This window comes from Rhineura floridana, chromosome 3 (genome assembly GCF_030035675.1).
Source record: "Rhineura floridana isolate rRhiFlo1 chromosome 3, rRhiFlo1.hap2, whole genome shotgun sequence".
In the NCBI taxonomy this organism is placed as follows: Eukaryota; Metazoa; Chordata; class Lepidosauria; order Squamata; family Rhineuridae; genus Rhineura; species Rhineura floridana.
In genome coordinates this window covers 3849260-3873390 of record NC_084482.1, presented here as the reverse complement: position 1 = coordinate 3873390, position 24131 = coordinate 3849260, and the positions used below count along the sequence as shown (strand labels likewise).

General features: G+C 44.4%; 1 protein-coding gene across 1 annotated transcript; it reads left to right on the top strand.

The window, feature by feature from the left end:
* The first annotated feature begins 58 nt into the window (after positions 1-58).
* On the top strand, positions 59-24131 carry LOC133381996 (phospholipid phosphatase 3-like). The gene is made up of 5 exons (XM_061621637.1): positions 59-69; positions 499-810; positions 4818-4875; positions 18296-18472; positions 22802-24131. Exons 1-5 carry the CDS (start codon positions 59-61, stop codon positions 22901-22903), a joined length of 660 nt encoding a protein of 219 aa, XP_061477621.1. The 3' UTR covers positions 22904-24131.

The following is a 24131-nucleotide window of genomic DNA, read 5'->3' as shown; positions in this document are numbered from 1 at the left end:
CAGGTCTCCTGAGTCCTTCTCTAACACTCTAATTGCTACACCACACTGATTCTCTATAATGCTCAGAGGGTGAGGTCAGCAAATGGAAAATTCTCCTACAGAGCATCAGAGTGCCTGTATCTTGATGCCTGTTACTGAGTTCTTGGGCAACTCCCTGCACTAGACCACTTTACTATTCCCTGCAGGTACCAATTCTGTTTTCCTCCAGCATAAACGATTCTCCATCTCCCTGTCATGGTGCTTTCTCCAGCACTGTAGCTAACCATGGTTCAAAATTTCTGCATAGCTAGTAGGTAAGCTGTTCACTGTGGAAGCTTGCTGAACCCATTTGCTAGTTTTTTCCCCTTTCCATGGTTGAGATTGGCTAGCACAGGGATACCTTCTTTGTCTTGATGGCTGGGACAGTGGGAGTTGCTGCTCAACATTAAGAAACAAGGAGCCAGGATTGGCTGCTGCTCCTTTATAATGCTCCCCCACCCATGTCTGAATTGCTTGAAGGCCATCTTCTCTGTTCTTTTTTACAATACAGATCACACTAGGCGAAAGCTGCCATGTGCACAACCTGCCGCACAGTCCACGCTCCATAGTCTCCAACCGTTATGTGGCTGCCCTCTACAAGGAAATTGGTGCCTTCCTCTTTGGCTGCACTGTGGGCCAGTCACTCACCAACATGGCCAAGGTTGCTGTAGGTCGTCTTCGCCCACACTTCCTGGCTGCATGTCGGCCTAACTTCACTCGAATCAACTGTTCCACTGGATACCTGGAGGACTATGTCTGCACTGGTGGCACCTCAGAGGAGAAAGAAGCTAGGTGTGTATTGTGAAGTCTCCACCCCCCAAAAAGGGTTATTTTCTGATGATGGCACACAGAAAAACAGCAAAGTCCTTGAAGTGGAATGTATGGATTTGCTCACCAATCCTTGTGTGTTTCATACTTGGTTGATGTGACATCCCTTACCAGAAACTGCATGCTCTTGAAGCAGATGGACTGACTTCCCATTATGCTTCTGAAGTCGCAAACAGTGTGATTTCATACTTTTGGCTGTTCTGCATTTTACTTCATTTTATAAATCTTTGCAACTATGCCCATCAGATGCTGCAAGCACATATACTGCTTTCATGAGCATCGTTGCATGTCAATATATTTAGAGTGCTTTCTTTTGTTACCTGAGTATCAGGGCAGTCTAGATTTTGAAAGGCAGCAGGACTCATGAGGAGCAGGTCTGGGACTTTCAAGGAGACACCTAAAAGGTACTATAGTCTGTGGCACAAGTTCCAGGTATTGGGATGAGCTCATCATGACCTCTGCTGCAGCTGAGGCTGCCAATACAATGTTTTTATTTATTTCAAATATTTCTATGTCATCGTTCATGGTAAAGCTCTCCGAAGGTGGATCACATAAAACAAACCATAAAAGGTTTTTTAAAAAATTGAATTATATTAATAAACTAAAAAAAATACCCTGAAAACAATAATGTAAAACCAGTTTAGAATCATTTAAGGGAAACCAGCAGCAGTTTAAACAGTTACTATTTAAAATAAAAACAGCCCAACACCTCAGCTAAAAGCAGTTTAAAGTAATTAGGTTTCTGAAAAGCCAGTAAAGATGAAGCCAATGTGTATACTTTGGGAGGGAGTTCCACAGATATGGGGCCACCACCGAAAAGGCCCTGTCTCTAGTTCCTCTCAATTTAATTGATTTGGATGACAGGTCCATGGGCAGGGCCTCCAAGGCTGATCTTAAAATGCAGGCAGGTAGTCCTTCAAATAATCTGGTCCCAAATTATTTAGGGTTTTAAATTTCAATTCCAGCTCAGGAGAAGCTATTGAGGAACCTAGCAGATTTTACCAGAAGATGTCCTTTGCAGGGCTCAATTAAGGGAAGGGAAGGTTGGAAAGATAATTTACAAAGATGGACACTTTGTGCCAGGATATCTGGGTACCCTTCCAAGATCTGGGAAGGGGAAAGATTCTGTTGCATTAGAAAGGATGAGTATGGAGAATGAGAAATGGCAATCCTGGCAGCTACTTGCAAAAGCTGGATACAATTGGATGCTGGAGACAAAAATGAGAAAAAGGCTCTCACCTTTATGCCCTGTTTATTAGCTTCTCAGAGGTATCTGGCTTGGTGCTCTTGGAAATTGGTTGCTGAACAAGTTGGGCCCACTGGTGCGATTCTCGTGGTTCTTCTGGGGCCAGAGCCAGCCTGGCAATGCAAGTAATCCAAGCACTGACAGAGGGCAGCAATATTTTGGGGTGCATCAGTGAAGTAGCACGTGACTTCTGACAGATGTGTCCTGTGCAGTGGCTTTGAAGGTGGGGGTGGGAGAATCTCATTGCACAGTTCACCCACTGTCATTCCCATTGGCATAGCCAAGGAGGTGGAAAGCAGACCATATTCCAGATGAAATGTCTTGAGCCACCTGTGCCCATGATCTTGGGAGAAGTGAAAAGAAGGTGGTTATTGAGGCATTTGATGAGCTCTCCTAGTATTAAAACATTTACACGGCACTTACATCGAACAAAGTGCTTTAAAACTTTTAACATCATTCATTCACCGCAATAACTCTTTGGAATCAATTGTTGCCATTTTACAGATTGTGAACTGAGCTGAGAGAAAGTGATTTGTCCTAGACCAGCCAGTAAGTCTTCCTCTGAGACAGAAGTGTAAGGTTTTTAACATTTTAGCATAGGTTCAAAATGTATTGGTCTCCCACTGTGCCACACACACAGCAATTTGAATAGAAATAGAAAATATGAAGAGCATTTCTGGTTCAGGCCAAAGGCCCATCTAGTCCACAGTAGCTAACCAGATGCCTGTGGGTAGCCTACAGGCAGGACATGAGCACAATAGCCCTCTCCCACTGTTGTTACCCAGAGACTGGTATTTAGAGGCACACTGTCTCTGATCCTGAAGGGTAGAATATATTCATCATTGCTAGTAACCATTGATAGCCTTATCCTCCATGAATTTGTTTAATCCCTTTAAAGTTGCCCAGGTAGGCCATCACTACATCTTGTGATAACGAATTCCCATAGTTTAAGTATGCACTGTAAGAAGAAATATTCCATTTGTACATCCTGAATTTCTCACCATTTAACTTCACTGGATGACCCCAGGCTCTAGTATTATGAATACAAAGCAGGGTGTTGTCAATAAAATATAACTAGTCCATGGTCCATTTCAAGAATAGGTTTATTAGGGACAAGTATGCACAAGCCAAGCCAACCTATATTAAAATTTACACTTCTGTAAAATGAGGGCTGAACGTGAGTCGCACAGGTCCGCGCTCATCACTGGACCTTACTGTCCTACTCTGGATAGTGCTGCTTTAGTGCTAAGGACACAGACACCCTTCACCAGAAATGGCAAGGCCTGGTGCATTCCTTTCTTCTTTTAGCTCTGGAGGGACTGAAGTGAAATGGAGGCATCCTGGCTGATGTGAGGTGAAGGGTACAATGAGAATGGGAGGCAGCTTATCCAGTCCAGACTAGACATGATGGCAACAGGCCTGTATGTTTAAACATGGCACTGCCCCAGTCACATAGAAAGTGAGATTAGAGGTTTAATTTTAAAAGCAAAAGGGACACATGAATGAGGATTACAGAACACTCAGCCTGCAGCTTACCTCCCTCCAGCTTCTGTGTGTGTGTGTCTGTGTGCCTCTTTCTGTCTGCCCTTTTCTCTCTGCCAAGACTCCAGTAATTATTTATGCAGGCTTGTTTTCAGCTGTCTGAGGTCCTTAACCCTGACAAAGGAACAGAGAGATGACAGGAAGAGAAGCAGGATCAAAGTTAGGCCTCCCTTAAGAGAACAATGCAAGTATCTTATTGCTAGTCACCCTGGATCTAAAGTCCTAGGCTTTGGTCCCTCCCCACTCTGTAGCTATAGCTAGAGATGGAATCCTGGTATCTAGCTTTCACACCATAACAAAATATTTTTTCTTTTATTTATTTATTACATGCATATCCCACCTTTCTTCAAAAGAGTTCAAGGTAGCCTTCCTTGCAAGAACTCTGCGAAATTGATTAGGCTGAGAGATAGTGAATAGCCCAAGATCACCCAGTAAGCTTCATGGCCTCTCCTGCCCTAGTCCAACACTTTTAACCACTGCAGCAAACCTAGGTACTCTGCCCAGAGAATATTACAGACATTGTGGTCTTACTGAAGTGAATGGGATTTAAGCAAACACTTAGGCTGCATTTAATTCAGTGAGACTTACACATGGCTATCTTTCTATCATTTGTACCCTTCTCTCTGAATAAGTGCCACAAAGTAGGGATGAAATGGAGGGAAGCTGTTTTGCATAGGTGGGGCGAGAGGTGTCTAAAGAAACAGTATTGTGAATAGGTTACAGGGACTGTGTTGTCGTGATCTGTGAGCAAGGGAGGAAGGGTGGGATATAAATCAAATAATAAATAAATAAACAACACTTTAATAATAGTAATAATAATAATAATAATAATAAACTTTAATTTATAGGCCGCCTATCTGGCCAATGGCCACTCTAGAAGGCGTACAATAAAGCACGATAAAATACATGGTAAAATATGATACAATAAAAACAATATAACCAGTACAGCACAATGCAAAATTACAATATTTAGTAGAGTTGTCAGTAATACAATTCTGAAGCTAGTTCACCTTAGAAGTCTCAAGTTCATAAAGGCCTGATGGAAAAGCCAAGTCTTCAGGCCTCGGTGAAATATATATAAGGAAGGGGCATGTCGAAGATCTATTGGGAGGGAGTTCCAAAAGTATATTAATATAGCACCTTACAAGCTCTACTCAAACAAAGCAATCCTTTTCTCTTCCAGAAAGTCTTTCTACTCTGGCCATGCCTCCTTTGCCATGTATGCCATGATGTACCTGGTGGTAAGTCCCTGTGTGCAAGTTTACAAATAAAAAGTCTTCAGGTAGTCATGTTTCTTTCTAGCCACTTTGTGGGGTACAAAAAGGCCTCATCCAGTTGCGGCCCAGGGGTGAAATAAGACACAGACACAATATATATTTGGGTTAAATAACGGGCCACTTTATTAACCAAATTCACATTGCATAACGAACCTACAGAGGGGAACATAAGTGCGGGATTCTCCTGGTGAGTCAGGCAAAGCCTGGTTGCAGCTATCGGGGCGATTCAATCCCTGCCAGGCAAGGGGCTGCCAATCTGCCAACCCCTTGCCCTGACCACACCCATAGGGTGTGTAGGAAGGCCAACCTGCGTCACCGCCTGCCCCCGCGAGTGGATGAGACATGTTGGCCCCAAAGGCGACCCGTATCCTGCCCTCAGGCTGTATAACCCGGAGCTGCAGGCCTCCGGAACCGCCAATCACCTCCAAAGATGCCTAAAGGTGTCACCTAGCTGCCCTTCACCTTTACACTTTTCCGCACTTCCTTGCCACCAAAGAGGGGACAAACCTCTGTTTAGTCCCCACTTGTCCCACCTCCAAACAACAACTCATGCAGACCCCTCTGCAGGTCACCTAGAAGGATGTCATTACCCATATCTGTCATATGGACTCCATCTGACCTATATAGCTCTATCCTGCTGCGTCTTATCTCTGGATGGTGAATAACCGACCCACCAGAGCCCAAAAGAGCCAGCCTGAGTTGCCTATTGACTTTATTGCGGGTCCTATTTATGCCCCTAGGGTCGCAATTCCAATGCCTACGGGGTAAAATATCAGACCACACCAAGTGCACTCCCGGCCAGCGTCCTTCAATGGCCCGGAAGTCAGCACACGCCTGCTCGATAAGAGCCCTATCTTTCAGCATACCCAGGTCATTACCGCCCAGGTGAATAACCAAAAACTGTGGCACATGACGAACCACTGCCGACTGGGAAAGCGTAGGAAGGAGCCCGTCCCAGTGCATCCCTCGGCGGCCCAACCACTGTACTGTGGCCCACTGGCTAAGCCCCAGCTGTGTGCCAACACGTGGGAGTATGTCTGACCAAAGTAGACATACCCAAGGCCGACGTCGCCTTATTAACTACATCCCACGCATGCCTGCCAAACTGAGGGCCATGCCCTTTCGTTGCAACTGAGGGCCATGCCCTTAAGTAATCGAGACCATTGTTGCCTCCTGAACTGCATGTCTGCACATGCCTGCCAAACTGAGGGCCATGGCCTTCCGTTGCCTCGCCAACTGCATGTCCGCACATGCCTGCCAAACTGAGGCCCATGCCCTTTCGTTGCAACTGAGGGCCATGCCCTTTAGTAACCGAGGCCATCGTTGCCTCCTGAACTGCATGTCCGCACATGCCTGCCAAACTGAGGGCCATGCCCTTCCGTTGCCTTGCCAACTGCATGTCCGCACATGCCTGCCAAACTGAGGGCTATGCCCTTCTTGTGCCTCGCCAAGTGCATGTCTGCACATGCCTGCAACTGAGGGCCATGCCCTTAGGTAACCAAGGCCATCGTTGCGTCCTGAACTGAATGTCTGCACATGCCCACCTCCTGAGGGCCTTGACTCAAATACTGAGGTCATTCCCAACTCAGAGAATAACCACCACATGCAGAGATGTCTGCACTGAACCAAGCTGGAACAAAGTGGGTAGAAGCCCGTCCCAAAGTATTCCTCGCCAGCCAAGCCACCACACTGCAGCCCATTGACTGAGGGCTAACTGTAAGCCCAGGATAGGGTGCGCAGCTGCTCCATCCCTGTCCAGCAACATTGCCGGTCCATCAATGTTATACAGGTACAACTCCCTTCCAAGGAGACATCTGATTGCTGGAGGGCCCATCAAGACAAATCTCCCTTGGATCCGGCCACCACCTCACCTATCCTAAAAGCTCCAAAAACCAGCATAAGGGCAGCCACCTGGAATAGTCTGGCTTCATAGCTTAAGGAGCATACTGTTTTTCACTGGCCCACCATACTCAATAAAATGTCCCTTGAGAAAGGGCTATGGGGATCGAGAGTGGCAGGGTGTTCTCTAGCCCACCCAGCTAACATACGGCAGACTCTAAAGTCCCTGGAATAAGTGGGAAAATCATCAGCCTTTACCTCGAAGTGCTTGGACTGAGAGGCCCAGTCTCCAGGCATTCACTGGGCAATCCCAGCAGGTGACTCACCGAATAGGCCACTCTGGCGCATAGCCCTTGCCGGCCCAGAAGTCCTGGGGAAACCCACTCCTGCATTCTGATAGCTGTTGAGCATGCTGGGGCGACAGACCGGCTTATGGCCATCTTTGACTCCGCTCCCCAATCTCCCAATGTGCGGTTGCACAGCACAGCTGAACCGCTCCACCTGAGTCCATGACAGCACCTCAATAAAACAGTGTCAATACTCTACCTTACCATGCCCCAAAAGAAAACATTAAAATCTGGGCACTAGAGAACAAAGGAACAGACAAGGGCCATAACCCTACCGGTCCGAAATAGAAGGAAGTCACAGACCTGTCCCATGACCATGTTATCCCACTAAAATGGACAGGAGAGTTCCCAAGCCTCACTGCCTATAAGTCCAAGCCTGCAGCCAGCACAAAACCCCTGATGCATCCATGGACTTCCAGTTCTACCTCCCAGCCCTACCTAGAGATGCTATGGACCTTCAGCTTGCAGTTCAGATGCTCTAGCCCTGAGCTATGTCACATAATTCTACAGCAAGTTAGTTAGTTCTTCCCCAGGAGTGTGGGAAAACTAGACCAAATGATTTGGGCCAGAATAGAAAATGTTGCCTGCAGTTTGGCTCTAATTTCTTGATCAATATTTGATCACAACAAGCATTAAATTATTATACAGCCATAACCCTGAACCTGTAGTAAGGCTGTGAAAGCCCTGCTATGACCTCATAAACCACCGGAAAAGTCCTCTAATACCTGGAGGGCAGACAAGAAACACTTTCTTGGCCTAACTGGCATGAAGCCCTTACTGACTGACCACATGAGTATGATTGGCGGTGAATTAGGTGGTATGGTCCATTGACACAGCCATTAAGATGAACCAGTTACATAGCCATTCCATAATCTGTGACATCAGGTGTTAACATGCACCCAAATTTTTTACCCTCTTCTCCCGACAGCCCCTTCAAGGAAGGAGCTGAAGCGCTCCGTGCGAGAATAGAGCAGCCCATATGTAATGCTCTACCTCATAGAATTGACTGAAAAGGCAAAAACCCAGCAGCTATAAATCCCCTTGTATCCCCACAGTAGATAAAAAACAGATTAGATGTCATACTTTCCCATAGGCAGTGCATTAACTAACTGGTAGGAAGCCATTACTGATTGCCATTGCGTCTATGCCCAAGACAAATTTAAGAGTGCAGCCCTGAGACTACAATATGGGATCCAGAAACTGAAAGAAAACCCCATAACAAAACAAACCTCCCCAGGAACTGCGCAGTCTGCAAGCAAGGTCCCAGTACCTCGAGCTTAACAGGGGAGGAACGCTTTCCTTGAGCAGCTACTGCTGGGTGCTTCTCCTCACTGCTGTGAGGGCCACTGGCCTCATATTTCCCTGTTTCACATAAAGAAAGGAAATCATTTATGAGTATGCACACGTTCCCAGCCACCATTTTAGTGCAGCTAACCCAGTTCCCCAAAGCACAGATACTGGAGATATGGCGCTGCCACCCATATTTGGCCCACTGCAGCGGCCTCCCCCTTGTAGGCTTCCAAACACCTATCATAATAGATGTCCAAAATGCAAAATTAACATCCTATATCCCTTTCTAGTAAATGATATCATAAATCCAAGAGCAGCAGATGCTGAGGATGTGTTGCTGTCACCAATATGTGGCTGCACTATAGCAGGTTTTCCAACACATATCTAAATAGATGAGCCAATGCAACCGTTGCACACTATATGTAATTCCAGGTAATGATATCAGAAGTCCTAACTAAAATGTAATTTCAGGTAATGATGTTTCATTGTTGGTGCCACAATCCTCAGTAAAGGGGGGAAGAGTCTGCCTGGACCTCAAAAGGCAGCCCTATGTCAATAAGAGTCTAAGATCCTGTAATATGAGGGATCTCTTTTAGGCAAATCGAGCTTTCCTCTTTATTCCTCTTCCCCAATCAATATGATTACCATCTGCTAAACTTTCCATTCCTAACTAAATTCAGGTAAATGCTTCTTCTGTCTCAGAGTGAACAAATAGCCTGAAATTAACACTTGGGATGCAAAAGGATCGCTCACTTAAGATACAGCGATTTAGACATTTTCTAGCAAACTGTTATCTCCGCCCTTATTATCATATAACTGTGAAAGGCCCAAAGGCTAAAAAGGCTCACTAGGCCCCACCAATATACTAGTATGTAGTATAATAATCATATAATTAAGTACTTCAAACCTCCTACATGCCCAGGCCTAGCAAGAAGTTGTACCTATGTCTGGGCCTAGCAAGAAGTCATAAGCCTCACGAAAGGGCTCTGCCATCACATCATGCATCCATCCTGTAATAATATAATAAAGAACCAACCTGTGTATATCATCAGGGGGGGCTAAGATGAACCTGTTGGGGGGGCTGCTCAGAAGGAACTTAAACTAGAAGGATTAGATACAATTTCATTTGTTCGTCCCTTTTATTCTGATTTATTTTTAATTTCCCTTTATGTGCATGAGTCTGTCTTAACCAGTGTATTAGCCTGACTATATTTAATTTTGTTTGTATATCCAGTATAGTCTCATTTATTTTTAAACTTCCGTTTAGTATCCTGTGTGTCTTTCTTTTAACCAGCAGCAGCACTAACGTCGCGCTGCTTAATAAAAGGCCTCAATCAACCCCTCCACAACTGCTAGGTGGGGGGGGTATTGGATGTGCCGCTGCTAGGCCCCACTACGAGACCCACTGGTCAGGCCCCTTTATGAGGCCTGCCCCAGTCACAGCCATGCCGCAATGCTACCACCCACAGCTGTTGGGGCTCCCAAAACCCCCTTTGGGGATAACCAATTAATAGGCCCAACCAATGCCAACTGTCCTGCAGCTCTCTCTGCTATGTCCCTCGTCGCCCTCTCGTCGCTCGCCAAAGAAGAAGAGGAGGGTGAGGGGCCGGCGCGCGCTTAAATAGGCTCGGCCACTCGTCACCCGCAGCACGCCTTGATGACATCATGCCAGTCCTGGCGCGCCTGCCCTTCCTCTAAATGGCGGCTAGGGCTTCACCCCAGGCCGCAAATCTCGCCCCGCAGCCGGTAAGTACCGTGCGGAGCAGGGAGATGTGCAAACAACCACATCATTGGCCTCTGGAAACATACTTGTCAAGTGAAGCAGCTTTATGCCATTGACGTGAGCTGCTCCGTACATTGTTCCAGCAAAGGTTTACAGGAGTGTGATGAAAATACCTGGCACATACAGGAAGCCACTTCATACAGATGGCTTGCCATGTGGAGCAGCCTCCACACAGTGTGTTTCATTTTAGCTACTTGGATGTGTGCTAATGAAATCTGAGTGCTCTGTTTAGAAGTCCACTGTAGGCACCAGACTATGGGGAGAAATTATATGGAAAAAGATTGCCAGGGAAGTCCTCATTCTCCAAAGCAGTAGCAGCAGCTCTGTGAAGACTCACAATGCCCTCCTGGCTAGGTTCCTTTCTCTGAGGGAAGGGACCTCAGAGCCCAATGTGAATTCCAAGGGATTAACCCTCGTTAACTGACAGTAACAGTAGCGTTCAGTAGCCAAGGACTAGATTTAGAATCCTCAGTTCCAACACACAACACGTATAAAACACGTATAAAACACTTATAAAAGAGAATTTATTCAAACGTAAATGAGTTGGTATTTACAAAAGAGAGCAGCGGTTTGTTTCCTTAAAGATATTCACAGATAACCCACAGATGGGTTACACGAGGCACATTGGCATGACAAAAGGGGAGAGGTTCAATTAATATTAATTGGTAAAGAGGTAAAATAAAGAACTTACTAGCTAGGTCCTATACTTACATAGATCCCTGGTTCCCGCAAAAGGCTTTCTCTGTCGCATTTCAGGCAGGTCGAGTAGACGGAAAATAGGGAACTCTTTTGGAAGTTTTTTCTTCCTTTTTTATGGAGTTTAACAGTCACCAAGGAGGGGGGAAAGCAAACAGTCATCTCCCACCTCTGCAGGGGTCTACTCCTTTGAAGACTTTTTAGATAAGGAAACCATCCAGCCTCACCCAGGAGTTCTGATCTACACCCCCTTCTTCCTGACTTCTAATCCCAGGAAGCTGATAAGGAACAATAGTTAGGGATCAGATACATCCCCCTGCCCAGGTTGTAAATTGTATGTCTAATCCTGAGCTGCGGATCTCCCCCAGTATGGAGTCCTATGTAATCATGGGCTCCCAGAATCCCCTCTGGTGGCCCATTTCAGCTTGACCAAAGTTAGTTATTCTTGACAATTTATATACTGCCTTTAAACAAGAAGCTGCCAAGGCGGTGGACAACATATTAAATAAATTTAATTATTCTCCTGAACTTTCATTGGCTAGAAATCTTGAAGGAGGCTTTCCACTCCTCTTCCAGAGGAGAAGGGTGCTCTTCAGGTGTTCACATTCAGCCCTGGTTATGGGAAACTTCTGTACCACAAACTTAAATTGGTTTAATAGTTATTCCCTCTACCCAGCCAACATTGGGAGCTGTAGTTTGGAGGGGGCAGTTGGGGATTTCTAACACAAACTCAGCACCCTCACCATGCTACAATTCCCAGGGTGCTCTGGGGAAAACTATTCCAGTAAACTTGATATAAAACTGCTATACATTTGCAATGTATAGTTGGGATGGGAATAATCCATGGAGGCTCAAAGAGCAAGAAAGGGCCAGGCTGTAGGCCAAAGAAGGCCTACGGCCCTCCAGATGGAGTTGTACTTCAACTCCCATCAGCTGCAGTCAGCATGGCCAGTGGTTAGGGATGATGGGAGTTGTAGTCCCACAACAGCTATAAGGTCACAGTTCCCCACCCATGAGTAGAACAGGAGGTGTGTTGGTTTTAACAGCCAGAACTCCCATGTTTTCTCACATTCCAATTATGTGGGTTCCCCCCCATATATATATATATATATATATATATATATATATATATATATATATATATAAATGTTAAATATATATACCGCTTGATGTTAATAAAACCTCTAAGTGGTTTACAAAAAGAATAAAACATTAATATCAATAAAAGACCATTTATATTAAAAATATTCAAAAGATAATGAAAATCAACAATAAACTGAAAAGAGATTAAAACACATGTAAACTTTCTACATGTCTGGATAGAGTTAGGTTTGTTCAGGTTTTAGAACAAGTCCTTGGGTTTCTAAAGCCTGCTGATGCCTACCTAAGCCTTAAGGTACTATCTTCTGGCCTTGCTCTGGATGCCTTTACCAAGGCCATGTTCACATCATACATTTAAAGCACTACTGTACCACTTTAAACAGTCCCAGCTTGCCCCAAAGAATCATGGGAATTGTAGTTTAAGGATTCTGAGAGTTTAACAAGACTAGGGTTGCCATATTGCCTGGTTAGCAGGGTTTTACCCAGATTCTGTCTATGCCACCCAGTGCCCGTTTAGCCCCTTAGGTGGCCCGGATTCTCAGCTTTAATTTTTTTAAAAAAATAAGTTTCTAGGTGGTCCGGTTCTCGAGATATACATAAAAACGCCAGCCGCCGCCCCAACTGTTAAATCTTTTTTTTAATCAAATCTGTACTGTACTGTATACACTTCCTAGCTTTAACCCTACCCATTCAGGATTGCAGCCAATCAGTGAAGCCAGGATTGTGTTTCAGTTTGGTTGTCCTGAGGCAGTGTCTAGATAGAAACCTCATTGCAATGCCTTTGCATAGGGACAGATAGGCAGATGTGCCGGCAGGGTAGTTGCTGAGAGGTGTGCATGCGCACACACAGCTCCTTCCCTTCTTTGGTGGCAAAGCAGCCTCATTTTTTCTCCAGGCCTGGGGAAGGCAAACGGTGGCAAGAACAGCCTCTGTTGCCTGCTGGAGCCGGCAGTCTGGTGGGGCATGACCATTGCATGAGGGCAGAGGGCAGAGGCGGCTGAAGAACACAGAGGAGGAGGGTGAGTCCCGCCTGCCCTAGGTGGACACTGGGCTGGCTCACGATCCTGGCAGGGACTATTGTATTGTTTAACATTAAGTGTCAGCCAAATACGTTTAAAATCAACCAGTGATATTCCTGGTTTGCTTTTTGTTATTGCTGTTGTTGATGATGATGTTTTTATTACACATTTAAGGTCTCTTCACCTCCCCCCCCTTTTATTTGTATTTGTTTTATATTTCCCCAATATCTTCCCCTGGCTGTTTTTATGTATTTTAAATATTTTTAGATTAAATAAATAGGAAATCATAATTGTGAACCTCTCTAAAAGCAATTTACCAGGCATGCTGGTAGAACAAGAGACCATGTTTGAGGCATCTTATAAGGCATTTGAGGACTGTGTCACACATTACTTTTAGATGTTAGAAAGAACACGTGCACGTATTGAATGGTGGCTTGGGTGCTGTTTTTTCAGTCTACGCTGCACGCGTAGGGAAGGTGATACATCATCTGGCAGCTAGCTTCATAACGTGAGAATGAAAAACATTTGGATCACCATTCACTTGTTTACTTTTCTCACTATTGAGACCACTTCATATATTACTTTTTCATACACAGAAATTTAATATTTGTACAGGAAAAAATATTTTCTATATAGGAAAAAGTATTTTATAAAATGTGAAGGACAGTGGCTGCCCAGTCAGTATAACAACTGTACAAGATCTACTCAGCCACTGTAATTACCTTTTTGTTTTGAGTGCCCTGTTGTCTGGGTCTTGGTTCAGGTGTGTATCCAACTTTGATGTGCTTATGGAAGGGGTGTGCAAGTAGTACCCCCCCCCAAGTGTGGAGGCTTGGATGAACATTGTGTTATGGAAAACCAAAGTCTGTGTGAAAGTACATATTTGGAAATGCCATCAGTGTGATCCTAAGCACACTTAATAAATAATGTCATATCAAACTTGCACGTCACAAAATATTTTACGGTCATGTTCAAAAGCACCAGGAGTGTAGGGGGTCTCAGTCCTTCTGCTTTTTTGGGAGCAGGGTCCCTATGTCTCCAAGCATCCTACAATCAGCATGAAAAGGGAGTGTGTTAGTCACTGAGAAGAGTCTTCTAATATGCTTCCTTGCCTTTCCTGCTGATTGGAGCCAATCAGAGTGAAAGGAGGTGAGTCAGCCACTGTGAAGACTCTTCTCAGTTGCTAACGCTCTTCACTTACATGCTGACTGGCTCCTAGAGATGTTTGTTGTTGTGAGAGAATGCATTAACAAAGATCGCATTCTTAATCCAGGAGTAAAAAAGGGTGTATGTGGCTGCAACTAGCATGAAGGGACTCTGCACTTCTGAATTTTCTACTAAACTACTGATAAATACCTATGTAACTTTGTGTCTGGAGACTTATTATTAAGAATCACTTTCCATAATTGTAAGGAGGTATGTCCACACGCATGCATCCCAGGCACCTGAATGAGGGGTGAGAGCAGCATAGGGACATAAGCAGATGTCTTATACCAGGGGTTCCCAAACTGTTCTTCTACATAGACCACTTGAAAATTGCTGAGGGTCTGAAAGTATCTGAAAATTTACTATGGGCATATGCAAGATAATTAACTCCCATTAGTGATAAGAGCAAGAATGTATAATTATTAATTAAAACAAGAGGCTTATCAGTACTTTGAAGAGGTTGTTGTTGTTATGTGCCTCCAAGTCGACTATGACTTACAGCGACGCTATGAATCAGCAACCTCCAATAGCATCTGTCATGAACCACCCTGTTCAGATCTTGTAAGTTCAGGTCTGTGGCTTCCTTTATGGAATCAATCCATCTCTTGTTTGGCCTTCCTCTTTTTCTACTCCTGTTTTTCCCAGCATTATTGTCTTTTGTAGTGAATCAGGTCTTTTCATTATGTGTCCAAAGTATGATAACCTCAGTTTCATCATTTTAGCTTCTAGTGATAGTTGTGGTTTAATTTGTTCTAACACCCAATCACTGGTCTTTTTTGCAAAGCTCTCCTCCAACACCACATTTCAAATGAGTTGATTTTTCTCTTATCCACTTTTTCACTGGGTCTTTCATGATGCCCGGTGGGTAGGGGGAGCAGGAGAGTAGTCGATAAGAGACATCCTGGCATTGGTAATCAAATTAGCAAGATATGTGTGGGGTTGTTGCACACTTCCAGGCCCAGTTTCATTTTGAGTAGGGAGATGGAACCTGTGTAGATGTGGTTGATCAAAGGGAGAAGAAATTTTGAGTTAAGCAAAGCTCTGCTTTTATAAAACCTAAGAAACTTACAGATACTTTGAATGTCTGAGTGCCTGTGTCAGTGGAATACTGGAGGAACTTGTAAAACTTGCTGCAGCAGTATTTAGAACTGAGCATGTGGTGTGAAAGACTCCTTTTTCTAACATTTTGGCTTCTTGTTTTTCTCCACCCACCACGTCTCTGAAATATATTGTATGTAATGGTTAACCGGACTGCTGCCCTGACTTACTTTATGTTTGTTGCTATTTTGTATTTTTATTATGGTTTTATATTGATTGTGTATTTTTATTGTTTTTATTATATTTGTAAGCTGTGCTGAGCTCTGTTTTTAACAGCAGAAGGGCAGGATATAAATCCTCTTAATTAATCAATCAATATTCCATAGTGTTGGAAACTAGAGTCTAGGCATTTAAGGCTGAAAATGTAAGTTTTTAAAAAAAAGATTTCTCACATCTTTCCCCAGTTTTTGGTGGTAATTGCTAGGCACAAAAACAAAACAACTGTACAATCCAAATATTAACATACAAATAATTTGCATAATATGCACACAATATGCAAATATTTGCATAATATGCAAATTAGCCTGCCCAGATTTGTGGAACTGGAATATGGCAACCCTAAACAAGACCCTTATTCCCCTGCCAGAGCTACAGTACAGTTCTCAGTGTGGTTTAACAATTAATCCCTCCTCCCAGGGAAATTCTGGGAATTGTAGCTCTATGTGGAGAAAAAGGCGCAGAGTGGTAAGCGGCGGTAACGCAGCCGAAGCTCTGCTCACGGCCAGAGTTCGATTCCAATGGAAGGAGGAAGTCAAATTTCCAGTAAAAGGGGTCGAGGTCCACTCAGCCTTCCATCCATCCGTGGTCAGTGAAATGAGTACCTGGCATATGCTGGGGGGTAAAGAAAGGCCGGGGAAGGAACTGGCAATCCCACCCCATATATACAGTCTGCCTAGTAAACGTCTCAAGACGTCACCCTAAGAGTTGGAAACGACTCACACTATAAGTGCGGGGACCCCTTTACCTTTTTTTAAACAAACTACAGTTATCAGGATTCTTTGGAGGCAGCCATGACTGTTTAAAGTGGAATAATAGTGCTTTAAATGTATAGTGTGAATGTGGCCCAAGTGAAATGGGATGGGTGGCAGTGATAGAGAGGGACTTCTTGGTAGTGGCATCTGGGCTATGGAATAGCCTCCCCAGAGAGGCTCGTCTCCCCAGAGAGGCTTGTCTGGTGCCTTCTCTATGGTCTTTTCATCTCTTCTTCATTCTCCCAGGCTTTTAAATTGTGTTTTAAATTTGGCTGTTTTATGCTGTGTGAAATGAAAGGTTATTTGTATTCTTTCATTTATATGTGTACATAAACTTAGTAAATAAAATGAAAGGAGTAATACCTGGGTTAGAGGAGGGCAGATTTCTGTTGCTTGTGTAAGTAAATCCATACATGTTTAACACTAAGCCATTTCACATGCTTGGTTCATTTTGAACTGCTAAAAATATAATTGCCCTAAAACGATGTTAGTCTAGTATTACTTTAATCAAAAGAACAAACACTTTCTTTGGCTTAAAACTGGTGCAGGATAGTCAGCTGTAGAGTACATTGGTACAGCAATGGAAAAAAGCCTTCAGCATTGTCTGTGTTTTTATTTGGGGGGGGCGCAGGGGGAGTGCTCATGCAGTGACACTTAAGAATAGACTCTGTGTAAAGGATCCCTCTTTTCTTCTGTGAAATGTTGGAGGATATATGTGTTTTAATCTCAGCTCTGGGAGGAAAGTGGAAAATGGATGATTCAGATGGAAGTGAATGGGAACCAGGAATTTGGGCTCTAGGTGAAGTTCTTGGAGTCAGGAGACATACCTTGTTACTTTTTTCACCACCATTTCCTGTTAGGCAATATAGAAGAAGTTGATTATCATCTCCCTCCTGAGGTTTTGGGCATGGCTCAGTTGCTTAACAGATATGGATTTGCTGGCTGGCTCCTGTGAGCTTGTCAGCTGGGCAAGGAAAGGCATGGGACAGCCTTAGTGGCTTATGGGAAACTGCCAGTAGGAGACCAAAGCAGGACTTCAGTGTTGTTTTTGTAAACTTACTTGGGGCTTTGGCTTGTCTCTCCTATTCCTAGTTTTCCTCTGTTTATTATTATATTGGTTTCTGAGAATCTGACATTCTTTACTCTCCTGTATTTAGAAGAGGGATTTGCCTGGCATCCTAACAGTGCCTCTTCCCCTCTGGTAATAGAGCATGGCTGGGAGGGAGAAGGTGATACAGATGTGAGGTTCAGGTCCAGTCTGGCTATCTGGTTTCCCTAAAACAGGGGTGAGCAACCTGCTGCCCTTGGACCACATGTGGCCTTTAGCTTAATTTCATGCAATTCTTGGCCTATTTTCATGTGGGTGGCAATAAGGATTCAGGAGCCTGATTCTTCCCTTTGCCCTATAAGCCCTCTTGCATGGTTCTCTGAGACTTGTAGAAAAAAGGCCTATTCTTTCCAACAGATGAGGGTTTGTTGAGGTCCCTGGCTGATGTTCCAAGGTTCAAGATGCACCTAAGCACCGTGCTGACCCTGTCATCATATAAAATCCCTGCTCAGAGATTTACACTAGCTGCCAATTTGTTACCAGGCCAAGTTCAAGGAGTTACTATTCGTATATAAAGCCCTTAACAGCTTGGGACCAGTCTACTTGCCAGATCGTCTTACTCCATATATGTCCACTCAACTGCTTCGATCTGCAGAACTGGTGCTGTTACAGGTGTCACATAATACTCATTCCACACTTTGTAAGAAATCATTCTTTTAGGGTGGCAGCACTTGCACTTTGCAATTCCCTGCCTATTGACACCAGGTAAGCGCCTTTGCTGTATTCTTTTTGATACCTACTTGATTTAAGCAAACCTATCCAGACACACAGATGTTGATGAGTTTTAATCACTTTTTAATTTACTGCTTATTTTAATGTCTTCTAAACATTTAAAAATGTTTTTAAATACAATAAAATAAACAGTTTGGCAAAACTTTCTGCAGTTCTGTTTGTTTACAGCCTTTTTCTGCCTCTTCTTCCCCCAGTTTTACCTGCACGCCCGCTTCACATGGCGGGGTGCTAGACTACTACGTCCACTGGTCCAGTTTGTGCTGCTGATGCTAGCAATGTACACGGGACTGACCCGCATCTCTGACTATCGGCACCATCCATCTGATGTGGCTGTGGGGCTGCTGCAAGGGGCGCTTGTGGCTTACTGGGTGGTGAGTTGCAATCTGCCTTTAATTGACCCTTTCTCTGTCTGTTGGTGGGAGGAGAGTGTCGCTTTTTGTTGTGGTTCATGCATGAGAGATCTAGGAAGATCCTTACTGAGTTATCCACTAGGAAGAGAAGGAACCTGGACTGCTGCATTCTTCTAACTCCTGCTGTGGGGGGGATATTTTTTCTTTGGAATATTTTTCTTTGGATTTTAGTCACAGGCTGGGTTGCATTTTTTCCCCAAATCCAAATTCTATGCTAAAGTGATCCAAATTCTGTGACAGGAAATGTTGGATTCTGTGTTGAATATAAGCAAATTTAATTTGCTTAAACATGCAAATTAAGCAAATTTGCTTAATGTTCTCTTATTTTTGCATAAGGTCAGGGTGCTGAAGCCCATCCTTCTGACCACTGCATTTTATTTAGCAGTTTCTCTTTTTTTTAGACTTCAGCAGGCATGTCCCACGTTACTTCCAAGCAGCAGCAGCTGTTGAGGCTGTGCTGCCCTCCCAGCTTCTCAACACTGTGGGTCTCTGCAGCTAACCAAGAGGAAGAGGGGGCAGGCAAGGCACGGGGAGCTCAGCATCATCCAGCATATGCTGCAGGAGCATCAGATTGGCTTCACCACCGTGCATCACACAATGCACCACATCTTGCCCCCTCAGTCAGCAGCAGTGACCCACAGTGCTGGCAAGCCACAAGAGCGAAGCAGCCCCATCTGTGCTGCCCCACTGGATGCTGCTGCTGCTGGCAAGCATATTAGAAATCTGCTTCAAGCAAACAAGCAAGTTGGGATTCTTTGGGAGTGAAATTCTGCAACCAGTTCAGTTTTGTGGGACTGTTGTACACTCACACAAAAGCTAAATGCTCATATTTGACCCTGCTTCTAGTTCTAGCTATAGGGATGAGCATTTCTGACAAACAGTATTTGTTTATGTATTAAACACTCTGTTGCATGCCTGTTGGGTAACATTAAGAAGAACCTTACTGAATCAGACGAATGGTCCATCTGACCCAGCATCCTGTTTTTTTGCGGGGGGAAGCAGCCACATATTGCCAGGAAGCCCACAAGAAGAGCCCGAAGGCCATCAGCAACTCATACTTACTCCCTCTGAACATGGAGGATTAATTTAGCTGTTACAGCAAGTAGCCAATAAGAGACCTACATGGATTTCTCTAATCCTCTTTTAAAGCTGACTAAGTCAGTAGCCATTACCACATCTTGTGGCAGCAAATTCTTTTAAGTCAAATATGCCTTGTGGAAAGACGTTTATACAGAACCCAGGAGCTGAGATTCCTAGCTGCTTTGCTGCCAATTTTTTCAGTGACCCTGAATGAGTTCTAGTGTTGAGAGGGAGTGAGAAGCTCTAATCCATACCATACCTCATTTCATAAGCCGCAGTATATCTCCTTCTGTTGTCTTTTTTTTTCTAAACTATAATGCTCCAAACGCACTAGCCTTCCTTTGTAGGGAAGATTCCACAATCCTTTGATCATTTTGGCTGTCCTTCCCCCCCCCCCCGCTCTGTAGTATTGTAAGAAGCTCTATGGCCACAATGTTTGGCTGTGTGTGCATTATACTAAGTGACGTAGAAAGATCCATTCTGATGAAGAGAGCAAGGGTTTGGTGTGAACCACCAGGAAATAACTAAGGAAGCACACGCCCTTGCTAGCATTGTATGCAGTCAGTCAGGAGGAAATCCTTCAGTTTCCTACCCTGACTTTGAGATTCCATCCCTGCCCATCGGTCTCCAGTACAGCAAAGGGAGTATGCAGAATCCAGGAGTTGAGATTCCTTTCTGTTGCCCTGCGTAATAACTGTTGGAGCTGCAAATAGAACCAAGGAATCTTAACTATCAGCAATCTTACCCCTCTCTGTGAAGGAGGAATGGTTTCTTACTGCTAAAAGTGTGTAGGGGCAATGAATCATGTACATAATACATAAACAAGGACACAGACTGGAGAGGGGGCATGCTAAATGGCCATAGCTTAAAAGAGGAGGCAGGGCTGGTGGCAGGTGTGACTGGGCCCCTGGGCACCAGCCTGCCCAGGCCCGCAGTGCCGTTTGCCCCAACACCCTCTCCTGATACAGATGACATGGGGCTTAGATAGGCCTGCCTGCGCCACCTACCTCTGGCGCCAGTGCACACACCCCACGAACTGCATGAACCTCTTAGGGATGCCCCTGCCACCACCGTGGGTGATGGCAGGCATACACATGCATTCCACAGGCACACTACATACTAACGCAACATGTAGGTGAGGCAGGTGTGCCTATTTCAGCCTGCGCCTCCTGTATCGGGGTTTGCCTGGGAGCTCCCACTCCGTGATCTGACACAGCATCAGGTTGCGTGACCCAACGCTGCTGTGCATTGTGGAGCAGGGTCCACCCTCCCTTCCCAGGCCTGCAAAAGATTGTTTCTACTTTCATAACTGGCCTCATAAACTGGGGTGAGAAGCGTCATTGCCCAGCAGCAATGCTTGTGACAGAATAGGAATCCAAATATATAAAAAATATTTCAGGGGTTGGAATAGCCTAAAGGCCAATGCTGCAATCTTTGCTATGCACTCATTGAATTCATGGTGTGGAGTTCAGCATTCTGAAGCTACAATCTTCTGTACATTTCTGTGGTAGAAAATTCTGTTCAATTTATTGAAATTTACTGTGATTGGTCTCTGAGATAGGTCTCTCAGAGTCACAGTTTTAAGTTTTATTTTTTAAAAGCAAAGCAAGTTTCTAGCTCTAACTACAGAGAAAAGCTTGAGACTATATGGGTGAACATTGTCTAATGAAATGTTGGAAGGCAGATGAGGAAGTGGGCATGATTTCCAGAGGTCATGGTGAGGATTCTGGCCAGTGTACAACATTATCACTCCCCCATAGTTACCTGTTTTGGGCAAGCTTGTATCTACAACATACCTGTCTGTATGCCTTTCTCTTCAGCTAACCCCGGTCCATGACAAATATTTCTGAATTATTTGACATCTCAGATCTCAAAAACTAGAAGCAGAATAAATTATTTTATTACAATACAAAGAGACAAAATGGAGGTACAATGGGGAAGGCAGTGTTGAGGATTCTGATGTGAGCATACATGCCATGTTTCAAAATGATTTCTCTATGCTCAGAAGCAGGGCTCTCCAAGCCTATGAACATATTTGCAAACTGGAGAACTATCATGGGCACCATGCACACCTGCCACAGCCATGTGCATCCCCTGTGCATACATATGCACCTCAACCACATGCACACACTATCCCCACCACCAGCAGCAATTAGGTTTTAACTTTTATTTCAATTTTAAAAGGGCCAAATTTGCAGGGAGGCAAATCTTCCTGCAGTGTGCAGCTGGTGAGAAAAGAGTAAACCTGCCATCTATAAGAAGATCTACCGCCACCCCAACAATTAGGCTTGAAAAAAGCCTTCTATTGACTATGATAGAAGTCTTTTTGAAAGCTATTTTGGGATGCCAGGGAAGACCTCTGTAGGTACACAGGCACCCCTAGGTGCCACATTGCCAACCCTTGCTCAAGGGCAATATCACATTATACAGTGTTTTTCACCTTTTCTGACCCTTTAAATCAGACTTAGCTGAATTGAGTGGCTGAAATGTAGAGTTGTGTTGTGAACATCTACTCCAATGTTCATTTCAATCTCAGTGTTCACAGCAGAGATCATACTACAAACCAAGGATGCCAGCTGTAAATATAGGTCAAGTCACTTAGCTCAATCAGTTTTCATGCAAACTAAGCAGATCTGTGCTAGATTTTGCTTAATTTGCATGACTGATTTGGGTTGCAAATTCGGTTTTTCTTTGAAAAAAATATTATTTTGTTTAGTGGCCAAGACATACTGCCCTGATTCCTGAGCTCTTACAATACATATTCTGTAGGCAACATACAATAAAAACATTTTGCCTAAAGATGGTTAGTAAATTTATGGCCAAGATAAGATTTGAACTGAAGGCTTCCTAATCCATAGGTCATCGTCTTAGCCAGGGGCTTCAGTGGGCTCAGCATGGAGGATACCCTAAAAAAAAAATTATGTCCCATTTCTGTAGTGCAGCCTTCTCCAATCTGGTGCCAGATCTTTTGGACTGCAACTCCCATCAGCCTCAGCCAGTATAGTCTTTGGTCAGGGATAACGGGAGTTGAACATCAGGAGGGCACCAGGTTGGGGAAAGCTGCCCTCATGAGACTCAGTATTGTAGAGTTGGAGCCAGTATTGGCAGAGTAGGGGTAATAGGGTCCTATCTGGAGCTGTTACCTGTTGAGAGTGTGGTGGGCAAGCATGACCATCTCTGATACACTTTTCCTCTTCTTTCCCTTTTCAGGCCTTCCATGTTTCCAGCATGTTTCACTGCAAGCACCAGCCCAGCCACCTGCCTTCAGTCACCATGGACACTCCCAGCTCAGACTGCCACACTGATTGCTAGGGGATGTTCACTGATGGTCAAGGACACTCTCTGTTTTGCTGGCTGCAGGGGCCTTGACCAATTGTGCCAGTTGCTTGGCATCCACTGTCATGCTGCCTTCATAGGCACCAGATGGACAGCCACTGCCTTGCCACCTGCTAGGGGCCACTAAGGAGCTTCTGCTCACTGTCATGCCACCATCCACTGGTGCACCAACTGCTGGAAGCACCAAGACGAAAAGGAGGTGGTGCTCTAGTGGATGTTAGGGCACCTCTGTGCCAGCATCAAAGATTCCTCCATCCTCCCAGGGATGTACCGAGGCATCTGTTTTCCTTTGGTGAGACCACTCCCTTACAAACTTCTCCTCTATCAAAAGATGCAATGTCCACATCACTATTGCCAGTTTGGGCTTCCTTTTACGCGATACTCACAGGGGAAGTACCAGAAGAAAATCCCATTTTATTTGTTTCATCCAGGAAGACCTGCCCTTCCTCCTCACTAGTACTAGGATGATCTTACCCTTGAAGTATTATGCACTCAGCCTGTGTTGCTAGGAGAAGAACAGATATATCCTAGAAAATTCAGTCCCTGCTGCTGTAGCGATATGTGTCTCACGCTTGAAAGGCAATTGCGTGTCTTGCAGAAACATACTCCGTGTGAAGGAATGAACCACATTTTTTGCAAGTGGAGTTGGGAGGATAATGCCTAGAAAATCATGGAAGGAACCTATGGATTCATACCAGTATACTGGTGCTCCCAGATGCTGCCAAATACCTCCCAACCTCCACCCCCCTCACCTCTTCTATTCCCCATAATGTGAAACGTATGTTTGTAATAAATGGTACTGACAATCATCTTGTTTAATAACTGTGACTTGCAGGAGAGTGGCCAAATATGTGTGGTGCCAAAGCACTGGAATGACAGAGGATTTAATATCTGACACAGAATGGGTTCCTGAGATGCTTAACTTTCATTTAAAGCAAAAAGTGAGCTTCTAGTCCTCATGGTTGTGAAGATTCAAATCCTTTTCCTCATTTGAAACCATCCCTCCTGGAAAATGCAGCTATTGGTTTTAGAATGGATGCTGTAAACAGAAGTACAACATAAAGCTAAATTAGGTCCTAAGGAAGGAGTGACTTGGACAAAACAGTATCTGTACCCACTTAAACCATATGTAAGCCGCCTTGGGTTTCTATCATGGAAAGAAAGGTGGGGTATAAATGAAATTAATAAATAATAATAAATCCCA

Coding starts and splice junctions, on each gene's coding strand:
- LOC133381996 (XM_061621637.1), top strand. Junction 811..4,817: donor TCAGAGGAGAAAGAAGCTAG/GTGTGTATTGTG, acceptor TTTCTCTTCCAG/AAAGTCTTTCTACTCTGGCC. Junction 4,876..18,295: donor ATGCCATGATGTACCTGGTG/GTAAGTCCCTGT, acceptor TTCTTCCCCCAG/TTTTACCTGCACGCCCGCTT.